General features: G+C 43.7%; 1 protein-coding gene across 1 annotated transcript; it reads right to left on the bottom strand.

The window, feature by feature from the left end:
* Positions 1–4,866: 4,866 nt before the first annotated feature.
* LOC134290410 (uncharacterized) lies at positions 4,867–16,549 on the bottom strand. Its single transcript, XM_062857552.1, has 2 exons — positions 12,470–16,549; positions 4,867–6,162 (listed from the first exon to the last, which is right to left on the bottom strand). The coding sequence occupies exons 1-2, from the start codon at positions 16,547–16,549 to the stop codon at positions 4,867–4,869; spliced, it is 5,376 nt and encodes a 1,791-aa protein (XP_062713536.1).
* Positions 16,550–22,123: the final 5,574 nt, after the last annotated feature.

The raw sequence follows: 22,123 nt of genomic DNA, 5'->3' as shown, positions 1-22,123 counted from the left end.
GTGCATGGGTATGGATCACTGTTACGTTTGACCACTCCCAGTGGGACACCCAGAACCGGTTTCGGGACACTACCGGTTGTCTAAAATATGGTCTTACGAATCGATCATCGTTGTTGAGAAAGATTTGAGTTTGGTGAAACTGGCAACACGGTTCAGTGCCAAAGCAGAAAGTAAACTGTTGTGGTAAGAGGTGGACGTAGTGCGAATAAAGAAAGCAAAATGTAAGGGAATTTTTAGTGTTAATTAATTAGTTTGTATTATAATAAATGATGTATTTCCAGCATTGAAGCTGCTACAACCAAAGCTGCTTTCAATTTTTGTATATTCGTGCCAAAGAAAGTCCACCCCGCAACAATCGTGTTATCGAAAAAGCTGCTATTTGATGTACTGTCAAACCCCCCGCATTAATCACTTTTTAATACGACTCTTTTTAATTCGTACCTCGCTCATTCGACATTTGTCGAATTAAAAAATGATCAAATGTCACAGTGATATACAGCGGTCTTCGAAGAAATAGTTCACAAATTATGTTTATACAATAAGCGTTGTTCGATTTGAATTAAGATCTCTGGGATTTTTTGTCCGGAAGTGTAATATTTCCTATAGTTAATCCTATGCCAACTTTGAATCGCTTGCGTTAAATTATAGTTCCACCGATTGCTCTGAAATTTTGTACAGTTCATATGGGACCAAAATGAAATCCAAAAAGTCGACTGGAGTGACGATTTATTTTTTCCATTACAAGTGTGTCTCTGTCTCATGCACGAATGATCCGATATTGTGCTATTACTCACACCCGAAGCGGCTCCTCGTGCAGCTGCGGATTAGCAATCCATAACCTTAGGCTAACCGGAGACCCCAATTGTGAAACAGTTTTCCTAAAAAATCGCGAATTGTTGTACCGTATGCATGAGTGTGGTTTATTTTTGCATTTCGTCAGTTCCGGCGAGACACTCAAAACACATCCGGAACACTACTGGTAGTCTTAAATGTGACCTATTTTCTTGCTGACCGTTCTTCGCGTTATCGAAGAAGCCGTTATTTAATGTGATGCGTGCATGCGTTTGGTTTCGTTCTACAGTTGACCACTTCCGGCAGGCCACCTGGAACCGATTTCGGCTTACTAATGGTATTAAAAGTAATTTTATGTGTCGCATTTATGGGTTTGGATCTCCTTTACATTTTACCACTTCCGGCGGAGCACCCGTAAGCGGTGGCGGAACAGTCTCGTTTGTCCCAAATATTGTCGGAATTTTTTTTTTTGCTAAATCAAGACACCTAAAAAGCCAGAATTTGATGTGTCGCATGCATGGGTTTGGTTCACTTTAACAGTTGGTAACTTTCGGCGGGGAACCCGAAATCGATTCCGGAACAGTGTCAGTTGTTTCTGATGTTGCCTGAGCCAATTTTCTTGCTAACCGTTCATCAGGTTATCCAAAAAGCCGCGATTTGATGCGTTGCATGCACGGGTTTAGTTCAGTTTCTTATTTGGCTATTTCCGGCGGAACACCCGGAACTGGTTCTGGATTACTACTGGTTCAGATACGTTCAGAGAATATTTTCCTGCTTACTGTACACAAGGATATTGAAAAAGACACGGTTTGATATGTCGCATGCACGGATTTAGTTCATTTTTATATTTGGCCACTTCCGGCGGAACACCTGGAACCGGTTCCGGATCACTGCTGGTTCCGATATGGTTTGAAAATATTTTCCAGCTTACTGTTCATCAGGATATCAAAAAAGTCACTATTTGATATGTCGCATGCATAGGTTTGGTTAACTTATACTTGGCCACATCCGGCGGGACACTGGAACCGGTTCCGAAACAGAACCGGTTCAGATATGGTCTGAGACTATTGTCTTTCTTACCGTTCATCTGGTTTTCAAAAAAACCGCGGTTTGATATGGCGCATGCATGAGTTTAGTTCGCTTTTATGTTTGGCCACTTCCAGCGGGACACCCGGAACCGGTTCCGGGACACTACCGGTTCAGATATAGTCTGAGACCATTTTCCTGCTTACCATTCATCAAGTTATCGAAAATGCCGTAGTTTGATGTGTCGCATGCATGGGTTTGGAGCGTTTTCATATCTGGCCCCTTCCTGGGGTACCGGTCCGGAACATCTAAATGGCCATAACTCCGGAACGGCTGGACCGATCCGAACCATTTTCAATAGGAAACAATAGGACCAGATTCCGCGTCGAATGAACCGTCGGTCATTAAAATCGATTGAGGTTTACTGCCAAAAAGTGATGTGAGTTTTTTTGTACACATACACACATACACACATACATACACACACACATACACACACACAGACATCACCTCGATTCGTCGAGCTGAGTTGATTGGTATATGTGACTCGACCCTCCGGGCCTCCTATCTAAAAGTCATTTTTGGAGTGAATATATAGCCTTTCCAGTACACTTGGTGTACGAGAAAGGCAAAAAATATATAATCCAACTGAACAATTCATAAAAATAAATAAAATAAAGAAAACATACCTACCAATGATATTTACTCAGAATATTTAATTTCTTTACCTACTCAAAAGAATCGATGTATTTGCCGTAAACATTATGTGGGTATCGAATGCGGCACAGCGGGGAACTCTTCCAATAGACTTTTGCAGATAATATCCATTAGGTGGAATCAAGTCCATTAGGCGAGAAAAAGAATAAAGTTTCCATCGTTCCCAGAAGCTGAAAACCGATTCATCTGAACATTCAAACATGGTTCCGTTTTGACTCTTCGACATCAATGCTGACAGTGACGAAGGTGCGTGCGAACGCCATATCGCCTCTTTTGGAAAGGGCTGTTGCTGTGCTACACCCACTCGAAACGATGAAATGAGCAGGAGCAAGTTCTTCGAAGCTACACGTTCCAGAAGTGAAGATGAGATGAAATTGAAGATAGTACCTGTAGTAAGTTACTAAAAGCAAAGGTATGTTTTCACTTCCATTGATAGCTGGATGAGTTCAAAGTTCAGTCACGGTGATGTTGATCGAAAAGTTTCGAATTTCACGAATACTGTGTGGAAAATGACGATCTTCTAAGAATTAGACGTTCGGACACTTATTATCTCTGCCAGTCATACTCATAAGTGCAGAGCTTATTCCCTTGCGATTGGAAATCGTAGTCATATCGACAAATGAAGGTAAATATCCAAATAGACACATGTACACACAAATATCCATGTTAAATTGTTGTTAAAATAAAAAATAATGTATCACCACGAACATCAAAATGGATTTGAATCTAATTGTTATCCTAACTGTAATATTACCAGAGGGGCAAGCTAATAACTATATTGAATGTTTAATATTCACCAATTTTGAAGCTGAAAGCTCAAAGATGTACCCATGCCGCGTTAAGTTTAATATTACCCTGACAAAAATCACACCACTTCAACTCTTCCCTGCCTGTACCCATCCATTTTTGACAAGCACTTTTCCGTTTGTCTATTCCGATGTGTCCTTTTTCTCGGCACTTCGCACTTCCCGCATTGAGCTTAATAATCGCCAACGGCAAATGACTGATGTTCTTTACATAATTCATTTTATGCAAATTTATTCATATTTTCCTACAACGAACCTAGCGCCAGTGAAAACATCTCCCCATTATAAATGCAGACTTGAGGCGTACGTACATAACTCTCCGTCAAGCTCAGCAAGGTGTTCCATGTACCATCCCGGACAAGCATTCAGCAGGAATGCGTGCAAAAAGTGTGTCTTTCCAGGAGAATGGTGTGACTTTCTTTCGCTGGCAGCGATTGAAGAAGAAGTTCTCCATACGTACATTTTGGTTGTTACACATTCAATGCGTATGAGTAACATTTTATTCGGACTGACAGTGAGGCTAATAGACAAAACAGTCGGGTCTCCCATTCGACCACCCACCTTACGCCCACCGTGTTTTCCAGGCTGTCTTCTAACTAATTTAGCTCATTTTTTGTATGTGATGAGTCTATAGTAAGCACTAACTGCGCTAAAAAAATCAGCTGGATTCGATGCAAGAGAAATTGCGGTGGGCGTAAAGTGGGTGGTAGCGTCTAATAGGAGACTCGACTGTATGTGAAACGGGAAAATCTGTACCAACTATGCAGTATGCATTTGCATGTCCATAAAAGTCATAGATGTTTTCTGTGATTAATCGTAGGTTAAATTTTAATCCTGGTACAGAAATACATGTGTTTTGCAATCCACACACACACACACATACACAGGCATCATCATTCATCACATATCGTGATTTCGGATGAAACTGATCACTTTTCGCAGTTTTTGGCGCCTAATTTTTAAATATTTGTCGATATGGATAAACACAATTCATTGTACGCCCATAGTTTTCATCAGCCAACGAGGAGGAAAATTTTACTGCCAATCATTTTATCATAATTAATATCATTTGAAATTAAAAATTGAAAGTTTTACTTTCGGGGAAAATGATCAGTCAGTGAAATGTTTTTGTAAGTGCTGAAAATGTTTTTTTCATCTAAATTAACTACCGAAGTATGCGAAAAGCTATGCAAAACTTTTACAACTTTATTATTTTTTTCAAATATTTAAATCCTAGGAAAACGCCTGAAAGTATACAACTTACATGCAAAATATGTAAATACTTCCAAAAGGTATAATTTAATGCATCACTTTTAATATTTACAAAATTTTTGATGACGAGATCGGGTTTAGCTAATATTTAGCAGTTTTCATTCGAAGATTCATTACATATGCGATACTGCTACGGTATTTAACACAAGTTTAAAAGTGTCTTTGAAGTTCGTCTATTACGTAGTTTGAGAAAATATTATATTTAATGCAGAAGTGTGTGTCTAATTGGCTAAAAAACATGTAAACTGATTACTCAATAATACTTGAGCCAGATGATGGTTGATGCTTGGAGAGTGGATTCATTAAAGTTGTTAGTGTGGTGCAACAGGGTGTGGTGTCTTCTTTGGCAGCGTCGGCAGGAATATTTTGACTGGCAGTTTCGAGCAAAGTGATCGTGGCGGAAACAATTCTGACAAAGACGATTGTTGTCGACTAGTCTCATACGGTCAGACACGTTCATTTCCTCGAAGCGGGGACATTTAATGAGAAAGTGATACTGATTGCAAGCGTAGCATTTGGGCTGTTCTTCTGCGGCGGTGTGGGTGGCAACTTTGTGGAACAATGGCTTTCGATGGAGAGGGACTTGATTGACGAACGTTTGCGAGTTTTGCGACTGGTGGTTGACGGACATCGATTCAAGAACACGGATCCTACGTTGTAGAAAATCTACGAGACAGCTGTAGTTTGGGTTAGCGACGGTAGTAGCATAATCCTCCCAGGCCTTGAGGATACCATCGTCAAGGCGAATGCAGAGCAGATGTTCAAGCATCGTACTCCAATGATCAACGGGTTCTTGGAGTTGGCAGAGAATTTTGGTATGGCGTTGGTACTCATCAACAAGACTATGCAGGGCTTCGGCGGATTCTCTTTTCATGCGAGGGCAATCTAGGAGGGCTTGCAAGTGACGCTTTTTAAGCAGGTAATCGTTTGCGTAGCGGGTGGTAAGCGTCTGCCAGGCGACTGTATAATTGGCAGAGCTAATTGCGATCGACTCGATCAGCTGAGCCGCTTCACCTTTCAAGGCGGCGCGGAGGTAATGGAATTTTTGCACGTCGGGGACATCAGCGTAAGCGTGTATTAGGGCAACAAACGTGTCATGAAAAGCAAGCCATTGGTTGTAGTCGCCATCAAACTCTGGCAACGAAATGGTGGGAAGCTTGATGCCAGAAAGCAAATTGGCGGGAGGGTTAGGGAATGCGCTTGGAGTTTGGATTGGATTAGCGGGTAAGAGGGAATTTAGAGCAGCCTTCACTTTGAAGTGAACGGACTCGAATTTGGAACGGATTTGATTGTTCTGTTCCCTACCTTCTTCGGTGACCTCCAGTTCTTCAAGTTGCGTTTGAACATCCTCCAGTCCCATCCACACGTTGTCGATGTTCTCGATGCGTAGCGGCACTTGAGCTTGATCACGGTCGGCTTGATATTTGGACACAAACTGCTCGGCTCTCCCCAGTGAAGCCATGAGGGTCGTGCGGCGGTTGGTTAGCTGAAGCTGGCGTTGTTCCTCCATGACGGAACGGTTGGGGTACGGCGTAACAAAATGGCGGTTCTAGATGGGGATGCACACAAAAAAGACCCGGTAGAGCCGGACAAATGGCGTGGGGGATTTTGGAATGCTACTAACCTCTTCAAGGCTAGGATAATGCCTTGTGTATTTCTTATAAAACACCTCTGGATACTGCGGATTTTCGACGATGGTTGGTTGACCGGATTGGCGGAAACGGCGACGGAATGGCCTCTGGGAATTTGGTAGCACTCTCGAGGGCGGGAAATGGGAAACAGCAGTTCTATTCACCGGCGGGAGTGGGCCGGAAACGGGCAAAGCACTTGCGTTCACTGGCGGGAATTCTCGAAGGACGGATGATAAAAGCGTGGAAAGAAAATCGAAAAAATCTCAAGGAACCCGCGTATAATATCTGCGCACTGTGGAATCACACGTACCGTGTGCCTAATTTCAATAGGCCTTGTATTAATCGTCTGGAACACTCTGGAATCTTCTTCGGAGGAATGGCGGTTGATGGATCGAAAATGATGGCGGAATTTCAATAGCGACGTCTTCTCGTGATGGCGGTTGAACGTCACTCGGATCACGGACACAATGGTGAAACGGAAACCAAATCCTGGTCACGGCACCAAATATGTTGGGGCAGGTTCGGGATTTCCGGTGGGATTTCTCGGGTAGAAAATCGGATGGTGGCTGTAGAGTTGCTCTATGCTGCGCGGGTGGTGGTGGTATAGGATAATGAGCTACTTCACTTTCCACAAAGCTCACGGTGTTGCAGCTAACTGCCACTAGGAGGATTTCTTCTACGAAATGGAAACTTCTGGCACTTCATGGAACACTTTATTAACTGGCAAGCTTGGATTTGGAAAAATTTATGAGCACTTTATTTCTTGGGAGTTCAGTTTAGACTAATTTTATTTTATAATTTATGGTTTAATGAAACCTAACTGCCTACTACTACTTACAACTATTTAACTCATGCTACTCATTTCTAGCACTACTACTACTCTAGCACTCAATTGTGGTACTATATTGGAGGTGGGTTTGGCGCGAAATTATAATAAAATATTGAAAACTGGTTGGGAACAAACAATGGTTATTTCCCACATATTGTTTCAAGGTTAGAGCGTTATTTTTGATAAATAAAACATGCCCCTGACGCCGATCAATTTCACCCGAAATGACGGTACCCTAGTAACCATTTGCACTATATTTCGCCACTTTTGGCTCACAGGGCTATTAAGCGGCCAATATAGAGCATGTCAGTTCCTTAATAGCATTATATTCGCCTCCAGGTGCTTCGTGGCTACTTGGGTAGTTCAACCGCATTGAAACACTTTTTCTACTAAAATTTAAAATTTTGAAACTGATTCATGTCCAGAATAACTATATTAAGCTTCCACAGAAATGTGAACACATAAAGTTTACAGGTACTCCTAGCTTCAATCGATTGTTTAGTATCAACGGTTTCGGCTGTGATAGAAACACCTTCAATACCCCTTAAAACAGTAAATCTAGTGATCATGACCAGATTTCAAATGTGTCGCGGTTGAACGGCATCGCGCGATCATAGCAACAACGATAACATTTTATCGTCAAGCGTCCTAACAAACTACGGTCCGAGAAGAATGATTCGCTCGACATGTGCGGGCGCGATGCGATCGTTATCATGAAGTCGAAATGATAAATTCGTGATTTCATTCACTTTTTAAGCATTCTTGCTGCTTTAACTTTCAGATATGCTTATGAATGTACTATTTCGAACCATGAATGCGGTTTACGGGTGCATAAGTGGCATACATTGTGATAAATAAAATTTATCATGACTTGTAACATGATCTGATAACGGGTCATCACGCGATAAAGCGTGCATCAGATGCTTTGATTGCTCTGTGATTCGAGCACGGTGTGAGGCGTCGACATCATGTGACTGTAAGAACAAGGCTACCTTGGATTATTCGTATCCTGTATCATTTATCGCTTGAAGTGATTTTCTTCCATCCTTGACAGTAATACAAGACTAAAAACTGAAAAGCCCAGATGAGGTACACATTCTATGATCATAACGACGTGCAGAAATTGCAACCTAGTCCAGGAATGATCAATTTCACCCACTGCTGATCAATCAGACCCCGATTTACGGTACTACTATAGGAACTTATGCATTTCTGGCAGTTTTGTTCTATTCGTCATGTTTTTATAATCTGTTGAACTCAAAGTTGTCTTCAAATCTTTCCCTTACCTTAACTTACCGGTCAGACTAAGATATGAGTGTCTTTGGCTGTAAGTAGGAGTGGTCTCCATTCTCCTCGGTCCATGGCTGTGTGTCTCCAGTTCCGCACTCTGTGAAGATCCGCAAATCGTCCTCCACTTGGTCGACCCACCTAGCTCGCTGCGCACCACGTCTTTTTGTACCGGTCATATGACTCTGGAGGCGCTGTCCATAAACTACGTAGACTCATTTTGGGCAATCTTAAACCCCCCTCCCCCCTCGTAGACTTTTGTTCATACACAATTTTCGAAATTCGTATGAGGCGTAGAGTTTGGCCAGATCCCCCCCTCCCCCCATAAGAGTCTACGTAGTTTATGGACAAGCCCGGAGAACCATTTCAGTCGGGTTGCTATCCGACATCCGTGAGCCGCCCACCGTAGCCTCCTGATTTTTGCTGTATGGACAATGGTTGGTTCTCTCAGCAGCTGATGCAGTTCGTGGTTCATTCGTCTTCTTCAAGTTCCGTCTTCCATATGCACTACACCTACACTACACTACACCTTTGTCTTCCACACATGACATGTCTTCCACATAAATGACTTATCCGATTCGCCTGACTTCATTCTTTAGTTGGATGTACGTTTCCGTGATCGTGTCAAATTTGCGAGGTACAATAGTTTATTTAACGAAACGATAATAGTGTCGATATTAATATTAACACTCACGGGCTACGACGTGACCTCCTGTCAAATTTTCAATGATCCCGAAACGTTTCATAAAATGGCTCATAGCAATGTCATCACCGAAACCAAGCAACTGAACAGACATCTCGTTTTTATACCCGCTCTTCTCTTATTACACCCTCTAAAGCAATGTTTAACAGCAAGCATGAAAGATCGCCTTGCCGTAACCCTGTGCGAGATTCGAAGGGAGGGTATTCCTGATACTCGAACCACGTGCATCGTCGCCTTGATCAATCGTTTAAGTTTATCCTGGAATCCATATTCGTGCATAATATGCCATAGCTGGTCTCGATCGATTGTATCATACGCCGTGTTCAGAGGCAAGACCTCCAGTGGTGAACTCGCGACGACAGGTGACCAACGGTAGACCCAAAGTGGACACTTCGCGAAAATCAGACTTTCGACCGACGACAAGGTGTAGGTATTTCGGTGAATAATCGATTGTCTCGACAGAACACGTTTTGGCTTCTGCCTTCTAAGAGATCTATATTTCAACTAACTAATCTAGTACAATTCAGGCCTTTCGATTCGGCAATATCTTTATAAGTGTTTGTGAGAATTTGTAAAAGTAAAGGTATATGCGCCAACCTAGTTGTAATTAGTGTTATCGCAAACTCTGTATAACAGTTTGATTTTGAATTCCTTTAATTAAATTTTAATGAGTAAATTAATAACTATTAGCTCCAAACATCCCGGGCCCCGTTAAAACAGTCCGTTTCAACAGTCATCAGCTATCGTTCTAGCTCGCAGAAGGTTGATCGTCATCAGGCTCGTCAATCGGTAATACTCGGACCTCGGTGACTGCCCGTTTATACACACCACGGTTCGTGCGCACAAGAACTACACGCACTAAACCGTCAGGGCCTGTGTATGTTTCGTCGACCCGTCCAATGTTCCACATGAACGGCGGAAGCCCCTCCTGTTTCAGAAGGACCAAATCTCCCCTCTGGATATTCGGCGAGGGAGTCCTCCATTTTGATCGCTGGTGTAACTGTGTGACGTAATCTCTGGACCAAAGTTTCCAGAAGTTTTGGACAGAGCGGCGTAGGTCCTGGAATCTAGAGAGTCGCGACACGGGATCCTTCGTCATGTCCGGCTCTGGGATGGAGAACATCGGTTCCCCGACCAAAAAGTGGCCAGGCGTAAGCACGGTGAGGTCATCGGGATGGTCAGTGAGGGGTGTGAGAGGCCGGGAGTTCAGAATGCTCTCAATGTGGGTCGCTGCTGTAGTAAACTCGTCCAAAGTGTAGGAATTGGCAGCGAAAATTCGGTGAAAGTGGTATTTGAACGACTTTACTCCGGCCTCCCACAGCCCCCCAAAATGTGGAGAGCGAGCAGGAATAAAGCGGAAGGATATTCCGGCATCAAGGCAATAGTCCTTCCACTCGTCCGTCTTGAACTGCTCGAGATATTGACGACGCAACGATTTCAACTCGCGATCAGCCCCGACGAAGGCTGTGGCGTTATCGCAATGTACCGTCAAACGGGGTTACTTGCAACAGCGGTGTAACTTGCAACACGATGACATACAATAAATGTGAACTATATTTTCATAATAATGAAAGCTACATAGTATGCTCCACCATTTCGGTTAACAAAATTATGTGTACCAAAGATCGTTTTAGTGAAAAAAATAGTTTTGTTTCTTTGTTTACTGCTCAGCTACACTGTTAAAATGGTTTGCTCATTTTATGCTATAAAAACAAGTATGAAAATCGTGCTTTACCTCTCTCGTATGGTAAGTGCGATAAGTCTGACGACCTTCATTGCTGTTAGAGTACCTAATAGTAAGATTAGTTGAACGATAAAAGATTGTTAAACTTATCGCCTCAGTTATGTAAAAAATCATTATCATATTCAACAACCACTATGGGGTAACTTGCAACAGTTGAAATTAATAAAACTTCACATAATTTATTTTCATAGCATGATATTTCGGATGGAAATAATCGAAATGAATCATTTATTAATTACGTGGCGTGTTCATTTCCAATTTTCAACTTAATTTTACCATTTCTTTGCACGCGACTTTCAAACATTGTTGAAGACAAGACTTCATACATGTTTCACCTTGATGAAAGTTAAATTCAGTTTATGAACGTTCTAAAACAATCACCAACATCTATTCTGAACCTAGATGGAGTACATTATTTCAATAGAATGCCAAAATTGACGGCTTTTACTTTGTAAATTGTTGAATAAGTGTTTAAATCGTGTTATTTCAGTTGAAATAGCCAAACCCCATTGTATACTGAAAATAATCTAAAGATGACTCACTTTACCTTTCCAACAAATTACATTTAGCATTGTTGACATTTTGTAACTAATAATGAGTCATTAAATCCATAAGTATTTCATACTTGAGGGACGTAAGACCTGTTGTGAAACGATATACTCTCGCTTATATATAATTACCAATCTTCTAATTAAAAATCATATTTCAATTGGTTAGTGTACTTCTTTTCAAAGCATTTTTCATGCATTACATCAAAAACTTATAATATGACCAAGAACTAGAATGTTACTAGAGTTCAATGGTATTTAGCTAACTTAGCTTCATGTCATGTGTTGCATGTTACCCCATAGATGGGGTAACTTGCAACAAGCATGTATTTCACATCTCCTGTTTAGGTGGCAACGTATTTTGGTAAATAATGTTCTGTATAGTATTCTACTCGTGGTAATTAGTGTACACGATGCTTTACAGTATGTTTGAAATGTTTAGATTTTCAATGATATTGCTTCAAAGTCAAAAAGTGTTGCAAGTTACCCCATTTGACGGTAGCTCAATCAACCGACCGCGTCGAGCTACAAACCGTTTGATTGCATTAATGCACGCGGCGGACGTGAGACTCGGAACGATTTCGAAATGCACCGCTTTTACCGCCAGGCAGACGAAAATCGCGACGTACATCTTAACGTTGGCCCCCCTCCCATACAAAGGACGAACGCTAAATGGCCCGCAGTAGTCCAGCCCGGCTTTGGAGAATACTCTGGATGGAGCGACTCTGGCCGCTGGTAGTGGAGCCATTTGTTGGTGGTAATCCGTAGGGCGGCAGCGGAAACAAGTAATGCACTTTCGGACCACTCTCCGAACTAATTCACGCCCACGCACCGGCCAAAACCTTTGGCGCATAGTCGCAAGTAGCAATGAAGGTCCTGCATGGGCCGTCCTTACGTGGAGAGAGCGCGCTATCAAGAAGCTGATCTGGTGATTCGCTGGTAGAATCAATGGGAATTTTGAGTCGTATGGGCCAGGAGCATTTTTCAATCGACCATCCAAGCGCAGAAGGTCGAACTGATCGAGGAAAACGTTCAGGTTTCTTAGAGGAGATTTGGCTTCGAAGTCAAGTTTAGATCGTTTGAGAAGATGGATTTCATTAGAAAAACTGCTTACCTGAGCGAGACGTACCATGGCTTTCAATGCTCCGTCGATTTCCGGTGGAGTGAGACTGCCGTACACTCTTTCTGCTTTCGGCCGTCGACAGTTAGAACCAAATCGGATACACATTGCCACTGTCCTCAACAGCTTCCCCAGGTCTGAATACCGCTCGAAAATAGAATCGTCGATTGGTGTGGTAACTAGCGCTACGGTGACGCGTTTCTCCAGCTCGGTGTCTTTAGTTGTCGTGGGTTTTGATGGGAAATCCGGCCAAGATTCAGTCGGCTGCCTTAGGAAAGGTGGCCCATGCCACCAAAGTGAGTCGTCGATAATTTGACTCGGATTTGTCCCGCGCGATATGCGATCCGCAGGATTAAGCTCGGATGGGACGTAGTTCCAGGGAAGCTCACGAGCAAGACGTTGCACCTCCGCAACACGATTAGAAACGAACACTTTCCAGTCACTTGGTGGCGACTGTATCCAGTGCAATACGACAGTGCTGTCCGACCAAAACACTGCTGTTCCGTCGAAATCTGTTGTTGTTCGCAGGTTGTGGACCAATTGACTGCCAAGGACAGCCGCACAAAGTTCCAACCGGGGTATGGACAAGCCACGAAGAGGAGCGACTCGGGATTTCGCAATCAGAAGCTTGCTTTCTATTTCGCCATCCATATTGGGTCCAACTACATACACACAGCATCCGTAGCCCTTTGATGACGCATCGCAAAAGCAATGCAACTGATATTCCTGGTGAAAGTTGGAAATGACGTGCCGCGGAACGGCAATTTTCTTCAGTTGCGCCAGATCTTCCCGAAAATATTGCCACCAGAGACTTTCTTCTTCGCACAATTCTTCATCCCAAGTGAGCCGCTTTGCCCACAATCCTTGGACGAACATCCTTGCGCTTATGACTACCGGCCCCAGTAGGCCTAAGGGGTCAAAGAGCCTTGACATTTCGGATACCACGGCTCGTTTGGTGACGATGTTTAGATTTTCCAGGTCGGGAACTTGGAAACTGAGCTTATCAGTGATTGGGTTCCACTGTAACCCTAGTGCCTTTGTGACCATACTACGTCCGATTTCCGTTGGGCCGGTTGCTCCAAGCAGTTCACTGGGTATGTGACGTAGCACGGTAGGGTCGTTGGCAGACCACTTACGAAGGGTGAAACCCCCTTTAGCGAGAAGTTCTTGTAACTGCCGACATGTCTCCGCAACCTCCTCTAAGATGTCACCTCCAGCAAAGGCATCATCCACGTAGAAGCGCTTTGTAACAACTGGTGCGGCTAGGGGATATTGGTCTCCATCATCTTCAGCGAGCTTATTTAGGACGCGGGCAGCTTGATACGGTGAGCTGGCCAATCCGTAGGTCACCGTTTTCAGGTGGTAGTGCTTCAACGGTTGAGACGGATCCGAACGCCAAACGACAGATTGGAATCTTCGATCGTCCGGGTGGACCCACACTTGCCGAAACATTTTCTCGGCGTCCGCGGAGAATACGTACCTGGGAAGCCGGAAATTAACAACCACGGCGAGCAAAGCTGGCTGTACCGTTGGGCCAGTGAAAAGGACCTCGTTCAGCGACAATTGGCCATGGGATTTGCTGCTCGCGTCGAAGACGACTCTGGTTCTTGTGGTCGTGCTTTCTGGCCGACGTACAGCGTGGTGCGGGAGGTAAAACTGGGTACCATCGACGCGGGAACATTCCTCCATATGCCCCAGCCTGAGATATTCCTCCATAAACTGCGTATATTCCAAACGCAGCTCGTCGTCCTTGGCAAAACGCTTTTCCATCATCGAAAATCTATTGGCTGCAGCCTTGTAGGAGTCTCCAAGGAATGGGATGCTGGTTTCTCTAAGCGGTAGGCGTACAGCGTAGCGTCCTGTGTCGTCACGGGATACAGTGCGCATGAAGTGGTCTTCTACATGTTGCTCTTCCTGCGTTAGCGCTCGTCCGACGTCGAAATCGTCAACCTCCCACATCCGTTCCAGCTGGGCGTTTAGATCTTGTTCGGTAGCAACATGGCACACTACCGTCTTCTGCGTCTCTGCGGGGGATGTGCCAGATACCACATACCCTAATACAGTTTTCTGCAAAATGGGAAATCCGTCAGCGAGGGTTAGCCTTTCGGATTCGAGAAGAGCGAAAAACAGTTCCGCTCCAACAATGAGATCCACTCCGTGGGAAATGTTAAACCTCGGATCAGCTAACGGCAAGTTACGCGGAATGGTCCAGCGAGAAATGTCTACACTTCGACTAGGAAGACTCACGGTGAGTTTCGGTAGGACCAAACAGTCTATTTCTTGTTCGAAACCGCCGAACCGTGACGCGAGCGCGATATTCACCTTGTAGTGTACGTTTACGGTGGCTTGCCCGATACCGCTAACAGGAAGGCTGATTCGTGTACGCTTGAGATCTAATTTCTGGCACAGTGATTCAGAAACAAAGTTCGATTGGGAACCACTGTCCAATAGAGCCCGTGCATAGTGGTACACGTTATTCACATCTCGAACTCGAACAACAGCCGTCGATAGGAACACAATGCTTTCAAAAGTATTGTTTGCTTGGGTCAACGATGTGGCGGGTGGTAGAGGCTGTGGAGGCTGGGCTGGGGTTGGTTCAGATTCGTTGCGATCGAGCGAAACAACCGGCGTCGGAGAGGGGGGTTGGTCGATCGCGGCGTGAGGCGACGAATCGTTTCGCGAGACCGGCGTGGCTGGCTGGGGTAACGAACGCGTGAGCACCACCGGTGGTGCATTTGCGACCGAAAACGAGATCTCAGCTTGATATGTAGTGGTTGCTGTAGAACAGATAGCTGTACACGCTTGGGTAGTGTTCGGCATTTGCTCTTCGTTCGGTGGAGTGATAACCGCCGAATTCGACACCGGTGTTGGTAGATGTAGCATACTGTGATGCTTCTTCCCACACGTTCTACACAAACTACTTCGGCAGTCCTTAGCCATATGGCCACCTCTCAAACAATTTATGCACAAACGGTGTTTTTTGGCGAAGTGGAGTCGATTGTTCGGGTTCAACTTGATGAACGCATCACACTGAACCAACGCGTGAGCTTGTTTGCAGCTCGGACATTTCGCAACGTTATCAGAAACCACGTGAGAGGAGGTTGATTTGGCCTTTGTGGGCTTCACTTGCACAGTCGAAGAAGAGTTACACGACGTGGAGCACTTTTGTAGAGTACGCGATCTCTTTCGGATGAACTCAAGCAAATCCGTATACTGAGGCGATTCTTCTTCACTACACTGAGTTTCCCACTCGATGAGAGACTTCTCGTCAAGTAGGCTGCTTAGGCGCTCCACCAGGAAAGAATTCCAGTGGGCATCTATATTCTCGAGCTTGTCGAGAATTCCGACATGGCGGTTGAACTCGTCCGCTAATTCGGACAAGGCTGAAGAAGTACCCTTTCGCACTGACGGAACGCGGAAAAGAGCAGACATATGCTGCTTCACGAGATAGTTTGTGTTTTCGTACCGGTCACAAATGGTTTTCCATGCGATAGCGTAATTGTCCGCGGTAATCGCAATGGAAGCGATGAGACGAGACGCGTCACCCTTCAAACTACTGCGCAAATAGTGCAGTTTTTGTACAGCCGACAGTTGCACATTTGAGTGGATTACGGATTTGAACAAATCGCGAAACTCGATCCATTGCTCCGGTTGGCCGTCGAATTCCGGCATCTTCAACTCCGGAAGTTTGACCGACATGATTTGTTGAACCGGCGGCGGCGCGACGTGCTGAACGATTCGGGGTTCTTGATTAATCGGCATTTGATTGTTTCGAGGGAGCTTAGCTGTGAGAGAAGCCTTCAACGCGAAATACAAGTCATGGAACTCTTGACGCAACTCCGCGAAATCTTCTTGCTCATTTTCAATCACTTCAATTTCGTCCTGCACACTTTCGAAATTTCGCCACAGTTCATCGAGGCGTTCGATCCTCAACGGCACTTGATTCACTTGGGTTTCGGGGTCGTACTGCTCATCGAACAGTTTTATTAACCTGGCTGATCCGAGAATATTGCTTCTCCGCCGCAACAGCGACTTGTGATGGAGAGTGTTTTTTCGGAGGGATGACTTCTTCATTTTGCACACACACAATCACCACACAATACCGATCTGCAATGAGGTTGCCTTACGGCTCACTATACGACCTCGGAAATTGAGGTTAGGTATATCTCCGCCGGACCGACGGATACTCGAGATATAATCACTTTTTATCACTTTGGGGACTTCCTCTGGCTCAATCACAGCCCGCGGCCACCAGAACGACAGCGAAGGGTATTCAGCTGTTTTACAGCAGCGACAACAATGATCACTGGGGCTGGAGCGAATGATAAAGCACTAGAAGCACGAGGCACTACACGTGGTCGTTCACCAGTGCACTTTGTGGGATTTCCTCCCGGGTTTCGGCACCATAAATTTGTTCAGAGGCAAGACCTCCAGTGGTGAACTCGCGACGACAGGTGACCAACGGTAGACCCAAAGTGGACACTTCGCGAAAATCAGACTTTCGACCGACGACAAGGTGTAGGTATTTCGGTGAATAATCGATTGTCTCGACAGAACACGTTTTGGCTTCTGCCTTCTAAGAGATCTATATTTCAACTAACTAATCTAGTACAATTCAGGCCTTTCGATTCGGCAATATCTTTATAAGTGTTTGTGAGAATTTGTAAAAGTAAAGGTATATGCGCCAACCTAGTTGTAATTAGTATTATCGCAAACTCTGTATAACAGTTTGATTTTGAATTCATTTAATTAAATTTTAATGAGTAAATTAATAAATATTAGCTCCAAACACACCGATTTAAAATCAATGAACAAGTGATATGTGGGCACGTCGTATTTGCGGCATTTCTACAACACCTGGCGGATGGCGAACATCTGGCCCGTTCACTCATGAATCCAGCCTGATATTGGCCCACGAACCCTCTTGCAATCGGTGATAGAGGGCGGCATAAGATTTGAGAGAGTATCTTATGCCGTTTTTCTTTATTATCCAGTTCCAACCTGGGTTGGAACTGGATCAGATCACAGTTTCAACCCCAATCCGACTTCGGTTTCGCTTGTACTAAAGTTTGTTTGACGTTGTTTGTTTACACATTTTCCGCCAATCCAGTTCCAAACCTCGCGCTCCCGCTCAGTAGTGTGACCGCGCGATAGTTCCCGCAACTTGTTGCCCTCTTTGTAGATGGGACACACGATACCTTCCATCCATTCGTCCCATCGTGCTTCCTCCTCCCAAACTTGGTAATGACCCAGTATAGTGCTCTCACCAGTGGTAGTTGATCTGCTCCAGCGGCTTTGTTGCTTTTCAACCAGCCAACCTCCTCCTCAATCTTAGCAGCTGTGCCTAGCTGCTCTTGCGTTGATTGGGCCACTGCTAATTACTGCGCATAGTCTTGAGCCATTTTTACGTTACATAGTTGCTTGATGTTCGATTGTGATGCGTGGTAATATCCGTTGAAAGTTTTCAGCGCGTGCAAACAGCGACTAAGTAGTGATCTGAATCTATATTCGCACCGCGGTCGTTGGTTATATCCAAGAGGAATTTACCGTCGATTAGAACGTGGTCGATTTGGTTTTCTGTTTGATGGTCGGGTGATCTCCCGGAGGCCTGTGTGGATTTATCTGTTTGAGCCACACCTTCTTGATAAACAAACGCTTGGTTCATACCTCCTCAATCTAGCTGAAGTCAGAACGAAAAACAGTGCCCAAGCTGTATTAGTATGCTCTTTGTCATCGCTTGACCCGTGAAAGCATGAGGTAGGAACTTGTGAGGAACAGAGCTATTTTGGACGCTCTCCTTATCGACTCACCGTTTTGCAGCCTTCAAATCTTTCCCAATCACGCTGAATTATACGACCAAGAGAGTGAGTCAAACTGTGTGCCTCGTATTTGTTTGTTGTGGTGCTACTTCTTGTATTTTTCATTGCTAAATGTGATCGTTCGTCATCCGATTTGAGTTAGTTCGTCGCGGCTTGTAACGTACTTTAAGACCAACTGAAAATCTTCGTCGATGATCATAAGAATCACTTGCAATTAAGTAATTTAAATCACGAAACCGTACTCATCATTCTACGTACCCTACGTATCTGCGCAACTTCAATCGCTATTCCTTTCATCGCATCGTGTTGGCTTTCGAGAACAATAAACGAGTTTTTTGTCGCCTAATTGTGAAGCAAGCAGATTCGCAAAATGTTTACCCACTGCAACGTGTGTATGATTGAGATTCGTCCAGGAGACATAGTTGTCGCTTGCGAAGGCCAATGTGATGGGCACAAATATTTTCACGCAAAATGTGTCGGTTTGTCCTATGACGAAGGATGTGCTTGCCTACACTCCAATATTTTTTGGATGTGTGATTGCTGCCGGGATCATATTGAGAAAGGTCGTTTTCGCAATGCCATGACGAAGAATCCTTCGTATGCCACAAGGAAAGAAGTTGACTGTTTAAAATCAGATGTTGAACGGATTAGTAAACTAGTTAGCCAATTTTCAACGCATGCTACCTCGGAACCGGGTCCTTCATCGAAGGGCCAAACCGGATCAAAACGGCAAGTCATATCGGCAGATAATAGATCATCTCCATTGTCGTCTACGAAGATTGATAGCCCCGGCCCAGCCGCTGAAATCGGGAAAGATGATTTGCTTCAACTGTACGTTACCAATATTGCGATCGATGTAACAGACTGTGAAGTCCAGCAAATGGTTTGCGAGTCGATAGGAGCCAATAACGTCCGATCCGTGAAATGCTTGGTGCCAGTATGGAAGGATACTTCTACAATGGATTACGTTTCCTTCAAAATCGTCGTTGATGCAAAGTTCCGCAACGTTGCATTGAAAAGTTCAAACTGGCCTGCTGGAGTACGATGCCGAGAATTTAGGGATTCGTTTCATACACCGTGGAGACCATCGAATAGCACACAACTTAGAAGTTCATCTTGATGTTTTGTTAAACTTTTTTTTTTGTAACTTTGATTTGTTTTGTGTTTTCTTGCAGTTATCGTTGTATCAGTTATCGTTGTATCAGTTAAATTAGGCAGAATTGTGTAGTGCGTGATGATTACCAATTTTCAATGATATTTTTTAAATCAGTCTGTGCGGCCTCGGCCGAAGATGGAGTTAAATAATAAAATTAAAAAAAAAAAAAAATTTCAGGAAATTTGACAACACCAATTAAATATTTTAATAACAAAGAATTACTGCTTTTGAGCTTTGTATAACCTTTAAATAGACGCGCTTCAAAACAAGGTCCGAAAGTACCCTCAAAAGGCGTTGTCCTAAAACTTTGACTCATTTTTGATCATCTTTTACCCTACCTTATCCCCTACACTTATGTCCATATATAATTTTAAAGGGCTTTTGTCCGACTACCATACTCTCTCCGTAATATTGCGTGGTTAATGAACGGGCCATAATGTATAAATTTTAACAAAAATAAATACACGAGAGGATAGCATGTATGTGACTCAGTATTAACAGTGTAGGTACCGACTCGAACTTGTTTGCATAGCGTATAATTTCTCAACACCTAGGCCGATTTCGATGTTGTTTCTGGTGATCATAAATATTTATGACACGGTTCACCACGCGCACAAAGTTGCAAAGTGAAAGCACGATTAATGCTAGTGATAAGCATAATATGTATTAGCATCCCCGTTTCGGCATAGATAGGTTGCTGCAAAGAACTTGCACCTGAACTATCAGAGAATGTTGTCACTGTGAATAGATCACACATATATGTATAAGTAAGTATGCCGTTTGGCATGGCATTGTGAGCGATAATTAATTTTCAAGAAAATAAACCTTCTCGTTTTTATAAAGAAAAAAAAGACTGTGCGAAAGAGATTTTTTCTGAAAAACCACAGTAATTGCCTATTGGGTTATTATTTAGAACGCCAGGTAACGAAAAGGTTAAGAATTCCTTAGAATCCGATTTTTTTTATTTGGCAGTCAGTTTTGAGAATCTCGCCGAATTGAAGTACTGGAACATTTTCTATTCCGCCAAGTAGTCATATCCCACTCAGCGATGATTTCTAAGGATAAAAAAAAACCCCACCAAACGAATGAGAACTTGTCTTCCAAATTAGATATCGATCCACAGATATCCAAAGGAGCGCGTATATTTGAAAATTGTCGTTCCAGTTGAGTCTTGTTCCTCGATAGTGCATATCGCGAGGGAGAGATTGGAAATTGGATCCTTTTTATGCTTGTCAGTAGCATACCATTTTTGATTCCGCACTATGCTTCAACCCACGCTGCTCGGGGAATAGACTTATAAGCAAACCAATAAAGCGAAGAAATTGAAGAGTCTCCAACTGCAAGCATCTTTCCGACTGATATCGGCAAAGACATCTCAATGCAGGAAGGAAAAAAATGAATGAGATGCTTCCCAGCTGGGGTTGTGTATAATACGGCTTCTATCAACAGCGATAGTCTTTGGGACGGTATAACATAATGAGCTAATCGTGTGCTTCCTAATTTTGATTACGGAGGCGAGCGTGACGGCTTTTTTCTTTACCATTCGAGAAGCTGAGTGACTGACCAATTACAAGTTCTTGGGTTATAAAGATGATGGAACATCTTTTTATGATGAATTACGCCTCGTTGGGATAATGAGTTCGGCATTTGTTTGGCAAGTCATTAGCATCCTGTGCTGCAAATCAGAAATAAGTTCTCGAGGGCCATTTTAATGTACCTTTTCATTTCTCTTGAGCATGGGTCTAGATGTCAGTATTGAGAATGCTTTGGTTCTAACATTTTTTTAGCAAGCTACCATAGTAGCTATGAGCCGCCAATTTTGCTTCATTTGCAGGCTATATTGCATTTGGTTCATTATTTGATAAGATTATATTGACTTTTGTTTTATCATTGATCTCTTAGCTGTTCAGCTAGATGCTCTAAACATCCCAGGATTGGATTCAAGACACTTGGCTGAAAGACATTTGATTGAACGTACGTTTTTTCGAAAAAAAAAAACATTATGTCGAAAGCTTAAAGATACCCGCATTTGGTCAGATGGTTTGGTGGAACGACGTTTGGTGGAATGGGCATTTAGTCCAACGTTATTTGGTTGAGCTTAGTTTTCCGGTTCCATACAAACGTACATTTATTTGCTCAACATCACATTTACGGTAAGACATAATCAACAGTAGTACACCACAATATTCGGTTTGTGGCTGCCGTTCTCCATCCTTGGTCACGCCCACGCCCAATACTCGCCAAGGCACGCTCCACTTGGTCCGCCCATCGCCCATCTGCGCTCCACGCCTTCTTTTGCCAACCTGATCAGTCTCAAAAACAACTTTGCAGGTTTTTTCGGTATTCTTACAAAATGCCCTGCCCACCCTATCCTTCTGGCTTTGACCGCCTTCTGAATGCTGGGTTCACCATAAAGTGCAGCGAGCTCATGCTTCATCTTTCTCCACCATATACAATGCTCCCGCACACCGCCGAATATCATCCTTAGCACGCGTCGCTCGAAAACTCCGAGTGTTTGCAGGTCCTCCTCGAGCATAGTCCATATCTCGTGTCCATACTGTCCATAATCGCATAAGTGACGTAAGCGCCACTATAGTTTTCAACACACTTTCAAAATTTTAACAATGAATAATGAAAAGTTTAGGATTTTTTTCACTTTGACATCTAGCTAGT

This window comes from Aedes albopictus, chromosome 1 (genome assembly GCF_035046485.1).
Source record: "Aedes albopictus strain Foshan chromosome 1, AalbF5, whole genome shotgun sequence".
Classification (NCBI taxonomy): Eukaryota; Metazoa; Arthropoda; class Insecta; order Diptera; family Culicidae; genus Aedes; species Aedes albopictus.
This window is presented reverse-complemented; position numbering and strand designations above follow the sequence as displayed.